The sequence below is a fragment of the Mytilus californianus genome, unplaced genomic scaffold (assembly GCF_021869535.1).
Source record: "Mytilus californianus isolate M0D057914Y unplaced genomic scaffold, xbMytCali1.0.p SCAF_9, whole genome shotgun sequence".
Classification (NCBI taxonomy): Eukaryota; Metazoa; Mollusca; class Bivalvia; order Mytilida; family Mytilidae; genus Mytilus; species Mytilus californianus.
The window spans coordinates 26522525-26535188 of NW_026262745.1; the positions used below are offsets into that span (position 1 = coordinate 26522525).

At 30.6% G+C, this 12664-nt stretch overlaps 2 protein-coding genes across 3 annotated transcripts in view; one reads left to right on the top strand and one right to left on the bottom strand.

The window, feature by feature from the left end:
* Window positions 1–10880, bottom strand: part of LOC127715265 (armadillo repeat-containing protein 3-like) — a 58867-nt gene extending 47987 nt beyond the window's left edge. Inside the window, exon 1 of the mRNA XM_052221300.1 lies at window positions 10853–10880. Coding sequence (XP_052077260.1) covers window positions 10853–10865 — 13 coding nt within the window. The 5' untranslated portion in view covers window positions 10866–10880. The remainder of the gene's footprint in view (window positions 1–10852) is intronic.
* Window positions 1–12664, top strand: part of LOC127715253 (rho GTPase-activating protein 7-like) — a 131273-nt gene that overhangs the window by 3507 nt on the left and 115102 nt on the right. The window contains exons 1-2 of one of the 2 annotated variants that reach the window (XM_052221272.1): window positions 5576–5591; window positions 7785–7850. The gene's annotated coding sequence lies outside the window, so the exon portion shown is untranslated. Of the gene's footprint in view, window positions 1–5575; window positions 5592–7784; window positions 7851–12664 lie in introns of those variants that run through there. The other variant, XM_052221271.1, reaches the window with a different exon arrangement.

The following is a 12664-nucleotide window of genomic DNA, read 5'->3' on the forward strand; positions in this document are numbered from 1 at the left end:
TTCAAATATTTCCATTGCTCAATCAAGTATTTAAGTGTCTTTGTTTTTAAAAAAAAATAGAATAATAAATTGCTTTCACAAACAAAAGAAAATAAACAATCTGACTAAAAGGTTATTTATCATGAATGTGAGCTTCAATCATTGTAATTAATCAAAAAGTCATAAAATACAAAGGAAAATAGTAATGCTAATTTGTCAAGACTAACAGAACTACTAATCAAATATTTACTACAAGGAATAAATAATGATCCTAGCTGCATGACTACCTTTAACTTGTTGGAAATGTTGATTTTGTCATGCTTTTACCGTTGTTGGAATTTCTGTAATTATTTAAGTTTTGCATTTTGAAAGTGCTCCTTGGTTTATTGGTCTTGAAGTTAGTTAGCAAGTTGCAGGTTTAATGCAATAATTTTTTTGTGAAATTACTCAATTATTGATGATAGAAAGCCATGGACAATTTTCTTGCCACAAAATTACTGTGCATGAAATATATGTTTTATGTCTTTTATGCTTTAATATTAGTATTGTGTATGTATATTGTGTAAATGTATGTATTTGTCTGTGTTTTGTGACATGCTGACTTTAAATAAAGATTTTGATTTGATGTGATCAAATATAACCAGAAAATCCCCTTCTGTTGATTTATCTGACACTTCATTGTTCTTTTCGTGAAGTTGTACACAATTAATTTTTAATGCTGAAGATCATGTGTTCTTTTTTGGCATTGGATATAGTCATATTAAATTATTAATGCAACGTTATTGTGCAAAATTTCCCACAGTACAAATCGCAGTAATATAGAATTAATTGATGATGAAAATAGTAACCAGACTTCATTTGACATGAGCTTTATATAAAAAAGAAGATGTGGTATGATTGCCAATGAGACAACCCTCCACTAGAGACCAAATGAATTTAACAACTGTAGGTCACCGTACAGCCTTCAACAATGAGCAAAGCCCATACCGCATAGTCAGCTATAAAAGGCCCTGATATGACAAATGTAAAACAATTCAAACGAGAAAACTAACGGCCAAATTAATGTACAAAATAGTGAACGAAAAACAAATCTTCTTCTTCCTGGTACGGGAAAGACTCCGGTGCCGGAGTGTGGAATATCCCGGAAATATGTAACACAGCAACAAACGACAACCACTGATACCCACAATAGATTTCACATGATTCCATGTATAACAACAAGTCTTTTTTTCCCTTGTAACTACTTTAAAATTCATGATACCAATTTGATTACGTTGGTGAAATTTCACAAATTTTTTATTATGCTCTGACAAAGATTCAATCCTGTAATGCAAAACTCTTATGACCACATATGCCGCTACTCTTGGGGTGTATGGTATTAATATACTGCATGCATCATGCCTGCTCATCCCTCAATCTTATCTGGCTGTGCAGAACACTGTGTTAATTATTACTCCTATTCAATATTGAGAACTGATTTTCATAGGTTGTTAGTTATAAGTTTATAACAAGTGAGAATTGGATAGCGCTTGAAATCAACTCGAGTTATTTAATTTCAATATAATAATAAACGAGCCTTTAGCAGCTTATCATTACTATTTAAATTAATTAACGAGAGTTGATATCAAGTGATATCCAAAACTAACGAGGTGTGCAGTGTGATACCAGAAATATCTCTTCATGCAAGAAATAGATAACATGTCACAACCATAAGAGAAAAACTATTATTTATTTTATAGCCACAACCATAAGAGAAATACTATTATTTACTTTATAGTCACAACCATAAAAGAAATACTATTATTTACTTTGTAGAGTCAACCTCTCCAAATTTCTGTTAATTCGTAAATTTGATTAGGTGCTTTTATGCTATTTATGTTTCAAAACTAAACCTATAAATTGTCTGTTCTGACCGCTAAAGTTATTTTTAAAAAAATGAAGAATATGCAAGCAATAATGATGAAGGTGCTGTCCTGGAAATTTTCTACAATTATTGAAACAAGAATTGAATTCCAGTAATTACATTTTTGCTTGGCCTATTATAGCTTAATTACAGGTAGATTTGTAATTACCTGTGTGTAATGCCAACTGGCCAGTGGTGATTTAATCAATGTAATGGACATTGAACTGACCATTAGATAGTAATTACTTTACAGTATCAGTTTCTATATAATGGTCAACCATCTGTCATCAATAAGTAAACATTGATTTACAACAGACATGATTTATGGTAAGGGAGAATGAACTGAAATGACCAGGCTGGCGAAATAGGTGTATAAAATGATTTCTACATATATAAGAACTTCGGAAGTATTATATAGACATCATGGTTATAACATAGAAGTTAGACTTGCTGTAACAAGTCCCTTTCTTGTTGATTTTCTCTCTATCCACAAATAATCTAGATATCAGTATGTTGACAAACACTTTTATACCAGTAAATTTGTTAAAGGGGGTTAAAAAGGGGGGAAATATTAGAAATAGACATGTTACAAGTTTACACAAAAGTTTTATCTAGATTACACATGCATTTATCTAAAGGAAATTGCTTTAAATAAATCAAATATAAACAGAAAAAACTGTCCTTTCCTAGATTAAGTTCAGTTTCACAGGGAAACTAACCCTAAAAATTTACGACAAAAAAGATTTATTTTTTTGTTCCCTATTGTTAATTTTCCTTTTTTGGACGGTGATATGCCTTTGTCTCCATCTTGCGGTGTTTGTTTATCCTAACTTGTTTGCTATGCCAGTGTCTTAAGTGATATTTTGGATTTCATTGAATGTTATCTATGTATTACTGGTAAAGTATTAAGTTAATGGATTTCGTTACCACAAATTACTTAAAACCTTTACTTAATTCTTTCATAGATACAAAGATTTTGTAGCAAACAACGATCAATCTGTGGAATTAAGAATTTTAGAATTTTCATAAAGAAAAAAAAAATGTATAAATATTACTAAAGATAGGTAATGCATGTGGAATAAGTGACAAGGCAATTCCCTTGATGTTTCTTGTCATGTGAAGTTAACATTTTGTGGTTGATTCCTTGGTCTTTGAGTCTCAATATAGAGAGTTAATTACAAAAGAACAGATGTTTTATGCTGTGACTTCCTCTCTGTATTATTGATGAATCCTCATGTATTTTACAGTAAGGATAAGTTCCCAGAAGTTTTAATTACACATGTTATGTCATTATAATGAAACACAAATGACTGCCAGACATTTTTTGACAGTTGTAGAAAATATACAAAGTGGCTGTAATATTTACTTAGAAAAAAGTCTTCGGTTTGATGCTATCAGAACACAAAGACTGTTCAATTACACTCCATTGACTACTAAAACAGTAAAAATAGTTCCATTTAAGCTGACTACGTTTGCATACATTGCTACAAAAATTAAATCTTAGTGGTTGAATGTAACAATTTAGATCAGATTTATGAGTTTACTGTATTGAATTTAAAGCTTGGCCTAATTAAAACATAGATTTGGCGTTTTGAGTTGACCAGGCTTGTAAAATCTATTTTTGCAACATTTCAACTCAGTTTTACGTAGGCCAAGCTTAAATTACAAAATGTTAACTCCATTCTAATGCAAGGGCCTTGATTGCCTATTGGTCCTAGGAGTTCATCTACAGTGATCAATAGCCTATCAACACTGAGGTTTTGCGTTTGAACCCTGCTTGTGGCAAGGGGCCTTCAACTCCAATCTTAATTGACTGGGATTGCCACAGTTCTTGTTAAAGGTTGTTTTTTTCTCTCATTAATCTGGCTTCCAATATCATTTAAAAGTGGCCCCCATGATATAATCAAGTGTGCTAAAAGTGGGGTATAACACCAACAAACGATCACCATTCTAATGCAAAAATAAAATGTTGCATTTCAAACGTCACCTTTGTGTAAAAATCAAGTTTGGAGAAACATTCTGGTATTTGGTACCTAAACTGTTTGAAGTCATTGATATGCTTTAAGCATCAAATGTAAACATTAGGCCTTTTTTTTTCATGCACACTTCAGAATTGTATAAAACTTGACAAAAAGAATGTTTCAGGTGAAAAATGTGACTATAGTTTATAACATCAAAAAATGAGATGCTGTGGATTCATTATTTGTGGGTAAATATGAAAACTGTGAAATTAAATGTTTAACGAAGTACACATTTTATATTTATATTGTAATATGCAGACTTCCATAAAACCATAAAAAAAAAAATTTTCCTCAATCTTCGAAAAATATTTACCAACTAAATTAAATGAATCAGTATCATTGAATTTAGAATTCAAAATGGTGGCTTGGATCCAGTAGTTACCTACAGGTAAATTTCGAATATATTACTTTGGTCAGATCCAAAATTACTTACCAACAAATTGCATTAGAGTAATAAACTATCTATGTTTTGAAAATGGATGTTTGTTTCATTACATTGTACAATTAAGTACACTTCCAGAAAAAATGTTCCTTTGATAGATTTTAATAGTAAAAAAATCAGTTGAGATGTGTTTTAGATTTTTGTGTCATCATGGTGACTGAGTTGATATGTTATTGACATATACCTCATACAGTTAAAATGTCATTTCAAAGAATTCAAACAAAAAATTTAAAGTCAAGTCTAACTTTGCCTGACCTATTCAGAGCTAAAAAACAAATCTTCATAGTTGACAGCTTGTTTAGCAGCCAGAGAAGACTTTAATATTTAAATTCTTCCAATTCAGTAACACGCAAGTTAAACGTACATTAACATGAAAATGTAGTTTTCACAGTTGTTCTAAACATTCTGATAAATTAATATTACATTGAAATTTTGATTTCATGTAAAATGATAGAGGTTTAAGAAACCACATAATATATTATACAGAGCCTAAATGATTCCTTATCCTATAACATTGATAATACTAAGGTATGAACCACATAATATATTATACAGAGCCTAAATGATTTCTGATCCTATAACATTGATAATACTAAGGTATGAACCACATAATATATTATACAGAGCCTAAATGATTCCTTATCCTATAGCATTGATAATACTAAGGTATGAACCACATAATATATTATACAGAGCCTAAATTATTCCTGATCCTATAACATTGATAATACTAAGGTATGAACCACATAATATATTATACAGAGCCTAAATCATTTCTGATCCTATAACATAGATAATGATTTGTCTATTTAGGGTGATTTAATTTGGAGTTTCTTGTCAATTATATTACCTAACTATAAACTGATTATCGATAATAATCAAGACATACCAGGACTATTTATTACTGGTAGATATGTAAACATTTGGTATTTACCAGTACTAATGTAAAATTTAATGTACTGTCATGACATTAATAGTTTCTAATTTGGTACTAAATAGGATTTTAATTGGAACAGGTTGGAGATTGGAATTTGTATTTGTAATTTGGTCTCAATTTGTCACTGCCCACTGTGCTCTCCATAGGACTAATTGAACTAATTTCTGTCGGGTTAGTGTTAATATACAACATACTGATGACTTTACACAGTTTTAGAGAAATATTTGTAATAGGTGTTAATCTACCATTAGAGTAATGAAAGACTGTTAGTTAAATAGAGGTTCTGAAGTGTAAAAGACATACTTAAAAGTAAGTGAATTAATAAAAAAGTTTTTTTGTAAATGAAGATAAATCTGATTTTCATCTGTTTTAAACATATAATTCATTAAAAAAGAAAAAGAAAACATTGATCTGTGGAACAGTATACATATGGATAATATGTATAGATTGGATGACACATTACTAGTATGATCATTTGCTAAATATTCTAAAGCCAGATGGAATCTATAGAGATTATTTGTTTCTCTGTGTGATCAGCAATGTATGTAATGAGGTACTAATTGTCAGAATTACATTTAATAATGATATTTAGACCATTTAATGGTTGTAGAGAGGATCATTTACTATATTGTTGAAGTTGAATTTTGTTACAGTATTGTAGAAAAGATTGGTCACTGTTCCCTGCAATACTGACCACCTGCATTAAACTAATAACCTTTGGGCTTCATGTTATTAATAAAAACATATTATTATAATTTCTATCTGTAGTGAACAGATGGCCACAATGGTCAGCTTACAACAATCCTATAAGTCATTAGTTGTTGAAATAATAGAATTTCTTTGAGCCATTTATCTTTTATTTACTTGGTGTATTTGCCCTTTGGCCACAGAATCTGACTACAACTGACAATCTATATTCCATGGCCTTTCTTTCAATATTTGTTCTTTAATGTTTGGAAAATAAGTTAAGGATTGTTGTTTTTTTTTTTGCTAGATTAATTCATAATCATAATACCGGTACATGTAAAAATATTGTTCTTGTCGATTTCATATGTGCATTCAAGCTTTTTGTATTATTGAAAGTCACATTTGATAGAATACCAGAGTGAAGGATAAACTCTTTCAAAATACAGTATTCAAGTGAATAACTAATGGCAAAACAGTGATGAAATTGTTAACTTTAAGTTGGCTATCATTTGTTACAGATAAATAGCTAATTTTGGCACAAAAATGTAGCACATGTGTAAATTTATTTTGCAGAACCTATTATATACCCCACATAAAGTGGTAATGACTATAAACAGAGTAAGCCAAATGGTTCTATATTGACCTGATACAGGGCCATAACTAGATACTGTTGGATTCATTTATTTCCTTGGGTACCAATTTTCGTGGATTAAGTAAAAATTACATTTTCGTGGATATTTGATTTCGAGGTTTTGGCAAAGTCTGCATACATTCCTATAGAAGATTTGTAATTCGTTGAACATTTGAATTCGTGGTTCTTGGGTAACCATGAAATCCACGAAAATTGGTATCCAACGAATAATAATGAATCCACAGTATATCAGGATCCCTGGTTTGGGATATGAATGAAAGATTTGGGGTATATGTAAATTAGATGGCAACCCAACAACACAACAACACAAAAACCAAAAAGCATCTAAAGGTCTAACAAACTGCCTGCAACAACATAGATAATTGTGTATAAAAGATCTAAATCAATGGGTGTAAATCCCCCAGATTCTAAAAAAGTTACAAATAAATTTAATAGTGACTATCAAAAATTTGCCTTCAAGACTAAAGTCCCCAAGTAACAATAAAACCTAAAAAAAAAATACAAGATATAACATAAGACACTGAGCTATTAATTAATTAGCCTATGTTAGGTGTGCCAGTTTTCCTGCTAAAGGGTTGGGGTTTTTATCCGGGTACTCCTGCTTCCCCCAACAGTAAAATATGGCCACCATGATAAAGCCAGATGTGCTGAAAGTGGCATTAAACAACAGCAAGCAATCAATCTATCATAATGATATGAAGAATTATGCATTATTTTGAATTTTTTTGTCATTGGGAATGCATCCTTTTACATTTACAATCTTAAAAATGTCTATAAGATTGCAATTACATTTCACTGGCACTTTAAACTTCATATTTATTAAAATGCAATAGAATATCAGTACATCTGCATGTGGTACAGAAGAAATTGTTTTTTTTTTCTTTATTTTGTTTACCTTATTATCCATAAGATCAATATTATACATAAATGATATTTAAGTATTTGTAGATGATCCGTGGGATTGTTATTTTTTCTAAACTCCATTCAGTAAGTTATTATAGTTGTCTGTTTGGTAGTTGTATGAGGTCAGCTGTAATACTTCTAAGGTCAGACATATTACTACCCTATGGCTAACAATCTGAATAGTGGCCAACATACCTAACGGAATTAATAAATTGGGATTAAAGTTCTTTAATCAAAATGTTTGTGTAATGTCTTTACAGGTTTCGTTAATGGAAAAGTGGGAAAAATTTAACTTCCAAGTGACGAAGCAATTTCTCTTTGTATAGGTAAGTTTGTAAAGTATTTAGGAAGAATTCTTTTTCATTTAAGATCAATTTTATTGTCCTACTGTCATGAATAACATGTTTAAAAACATGGTTTAATACAAAGAAACTCGTGTAAATATCATGAATTATCATTTGTGATAAATATTCCAATATTTCATAGCCAAAGACAAAAATAGAACTGAACTATAACTCAAAACTATGTTGAAGGTACTGTTAAGTATATTACAAATAGCATTAGAAATAAGATAGCATACTAAGAATTCATGAATCAAAAGATTAAGTAATTATCTTTAAAAAAATAATATTTTTGATTATTAACTATGCATGAAGCAATACATGTATAAGATATGGAGATTTTTAAAATGATGTATATATATATATGTGAGAATTTCACATAAAACAGCAACTTATAGAAAAATTCGTAAGGGTTCCGCGGAACCCAGTGTCTTGCCTACTTTTTCTGTTAATCGCAGGCTCAACAAAAATGAGGAAGTAAATCAATAAAAATATTCCTCTTGATACTATCTTTTGATTGTAAGAACTTTCTGTCCAAGTTTGGTAAAAATCCAGGATAGTTTATGAATCTAATAAATGTTTAAAAACTTTATCTGCAGACTGAATGTAATGTTAACTTGAAGAAAACAAAATTTCCTTCTAGATACTAGCATTTGATCATAAACAAGCTTCTGTTAAAGTTTGGTGCAAATCCAAAATAGTATAAGAACGTTATTAAAATTTAAAAAAACTTAAACCACAGAGTGAATGTGTTGTTTCCTGACAGGAAATCTAAGTCCATTTAAAAGTAAAATACGGAAAAAATGGATTTATTATTTTACAAAATTTCCTTCTAGATACTAGCTTTTGATCATAAACAAGCTTCTGTCCAAGTTTGGTACAAATCCAAAATAGTATAAGAAAGTTATTAAAATTTTAAAAACTTTAACCACAGATTGAATGTGTTGTTTCCTGGCAGAAAATCTAAGTCCATTTAAAAGTAAAATACGGAAAAAATGGATTTATTATTTTACAAAATTTCCTTCTGGATACTATCTTATGATCATAAACAAGCTTCTGTCCAAGTTTGGTAGAAACCCAGGATAGTTTAAGAAAGTTATTAAAATTTTAAAAACTTTAACCACAGAGTGAATGTAATATTTCCCGGCAGAAAAACTAAGTCCATTTATAAGTAAAATACGGAAAAAATGGAATTTTATTTTTACAAAATTTACTTCTGGATACTATCTTATGATCATAAACAAGCTTCTGTCCAAGTTTGGTAGAAATCCAAGGTAGTTTAAGAAAGTTATTAAAATTTCAAAAACTTTAACCACAGAGTGAATATTTGTGGACGCCGCCGCCGCCGCCGCCGACGGAATGTAGGATCGCTATGTCTCGCTTTTTCGACTAAAGTCGAAGGCTCGACAAAAATGATACATGTATATATCATATTGATATATTTCCATTCAGCTGTATAAGTAGATATGTTGTTAGTCGTTGCAAAGAATTCAGTAAGTGTGTAATCTTTGGTTAAAGAACATAAAGTCAAAAATCTATTTTCTTGACGTAAGAAGATAGTGCATGTTGTTTATTAAAGGCAAGAAAAGAGAAAAATAAATGCTTTATAAGATCCAAACTATCTTATTATTATGCACAACCTAGCAACTCCTTATTGTGTGTTAAGCCGTCAATGTCATCTGTATGCAGAGGGATTTAGATCTGACTTTTAATATGTAGAAGGGAGATTACTCATTGTATCATCGTAGACCTGTATCTTATCAGTAAAGTGACATTCCATGACATATGGTACATTGGCCACTCTAAACACCCTCTCAGAGATTAAGGTTTTAATCGGTCCACAAATAATTTGGGAAAAATTGGTTAACTTTGATAAATCGTGTCCTAATTTCAGTTATCTGGTCAGTGTGTAAGATATAAATTCTACGTGACAACTTTTTGATTGGTGGTGAAAAAGATTTATCCTAAAATAGTAAGTATGCATATTAAGGCCTACTTAGCTGCCAGTTTTGTAAACAAATTCCTAATTATAGCTTATTCAGCTGACTGAGACCTTGAATGGGTTGTTTTTAAATTAATGAAATGACTACCTATTTACTTTGTAGATGACCATATATGTATATAAATCCTCACAAAAGCAAACTAATACACTAAAAAATAGACTTCTGGCTGTTCTGTTAAAGTTTTCTTCTTTTTTTTTAGGGGGGTGGGGGGGGGGGGGAGGGGAGGGGGGGTAGGTGTTTTCTACAAAATGCTTTCAGGTAGGTAATAGCCTCACAAATTATCCAGGTACTCCGGCTTCCCCCCAACAGTAAAATATAGCCACCATGATAAAGCCAGATGTGCTTAAAGTGGCATTAAACACCAACTGTAGGTCATTTCAGGAAAATGTTGTCCACACAGAAATTTAAATCGTATGTTATTTTTAAAGTTAGTTAAAATATGGAATTAAGTATTTATTGTGGAATTATTTTTCTAAATAGAAAAAGAAGGATATGGGGTGTCCATCCATGACACAAAATCAGTATTTGCACAGAAAAAACTCAAAAGGCAAAGAAACAGTGCTTTTATTGCTGTTCTTCATCTCCAAGTCATAGTGAGGCCATCAACACAGAGCAAAAAACTATCAATTCACTGCAAGTTTAAGACGCCCACATCTTTGCTTTTTGGTCATACTGACAGAAGACATTAGGTTTAAGAGTGGGTGTTTGAGATCTTATTTTGTACTTTAAGAAAATTCCTGGGATTGATTAATGGGCGTAATGCATTACAGCTAGACTTAAGCTACCGAGGCTTGAAAATTGAAGTTACCATCCTTAACTATTTATGAACTGCAAATATAAGCTAGGATTATTCATAACTAACTTAAAGGAAAATTATAACTTGATTGCAATCATTGTGTGAAAACATTTACGAAATGATGTTTCCTTGATTATTTTTGTTAAGTTACTATAAGACAAATAAATGTATTATATTTATTTCCCTACCTTCAGCCTCCATCGTGGTTGCTAACAATGTCAGGTAGAAATTGAAAAAGCACAACAAAAACATCAATTATTCAACAGATTTTTAATAGAAAAGGGAAGTTTAGGCCATTCTTCTGAAGATATTGGTTCCTAAAAAACCAGGTGGATTTCATACAGGACAATTGTTAACATGAAGCAAGTTATTTTTTTCAAACTGTTTTCAAAATGAAACTTATCCTGATTTTTTGCAAGCTGAAAACGTAAAATCTGATTATATTTTTGAAATGTCAGATTAAACATTATAACATGTTGCCTCTCATGTTAAATTTAAAAAAAAAATCAGAATAAAGTTTTGCAGTCTTGTGTTATATATTTTGACTTGGTTTAAATCAATGCAGGCAAAGTCTAAATCGATTGATTGATTGGTGGAGCTTTAATTCAGTGTAAGCATACACGGACTGAGTCACAGCAAGAATACATTTTTGTCGAAATAGTACCTGTAGAACGAAAATGCATATATTAAATTATATTTGTTGACTTCCTTTGTATTCTGTTGTGATGGTACATGCATTGATCCTAGAATGATACAATCCAAGCTTTGGCAGAAGAGGAAAAAGTCAATATTATCCCTCAGTCCAGATTAACAGTGGCAAACATTAATAATTAGAGTTATACTGGTTACTTGTCTAAAGATTAGCTTATAAACACTTTGTTGATGTTTTATAAGAACATATTTTGTTTGGATTGGAATCTCAAAGTTAGAAGTGGTAAATTTTGAAAAGTAATTAGTGATTGCTGTAGAATGTTTATATTGATCTGTAATGTTAACATTATTCAGCCTATAATCTAAACAATGGCTTGTTTAAATCTTCCTTTAACCTTTGGTATTTGTAACAGCATGTGCAGTTGGCAGAAAGACTGTTTAAGTGGTAAAATTGATACTTGTAACATATACATGATATAGGAATGGCAAAAATAGTGGGCGATGATGGATGAATTTATTTGGTCTTGAACAATTGGAATTCAATTTGAAATTTTTTGAGAGGTACAAACTGTATCAAACACGACATGTTTTTTGTTTTGCTTTGTTTTGTGTTTTGTTATTACCAGATTTGAACATAAAGAAAAGCCTACAACATAAGGATAGCAGGTGTGTGCTATCAGTGCCCAAATACTGACTTCTTAAATCTGATGCCAATATTTGTTTTTATTGTCAAGTCTTGTTGGATGGAGATCAAACCAATAAGTCTATAACTTCCATTGGCTTTGTCCATTCTAAATAGGCATGAAATAATGAATTCCATCTGGGTATTAAGCAACCAAAATTCAATCTATTAGATTTTTTTTCAAGTTTATCTAGAAAACACACATTAGATTGATTTGACAAGATGACTATCCTTACATATTAGAGGCACATGTATCAGTACAAAGTTCTTATATTACCATGAGTACCGTACTCTCATCATTTTAAATTATATATTGAAAAACTAAAAATGTTCACAAAAGTTCTTAAACTTTAACAATGTCATAAATAAATGTATATTAATGATAAGATATGAAATTATAGGTAGATTAGCCAGTCAGGTAAACAGTAGATTTATAGCATACTCTGTTCACCCCACTAATACAAAACTCTACATGTCAAAACTTTATATATGATGTAGGTTAAGATGTAAATCTTTACATAGATAAAAATATACTATACATGCTTGATAAAGTTTATCATGGGGATGTTCTGATAATTATCTATTTTAATGTTTTTATAGGCCCTATTTGATAAATAATGAAATAGGTTGTCAAATTTATTAATGGGAACAGTTGTATCCACTCACT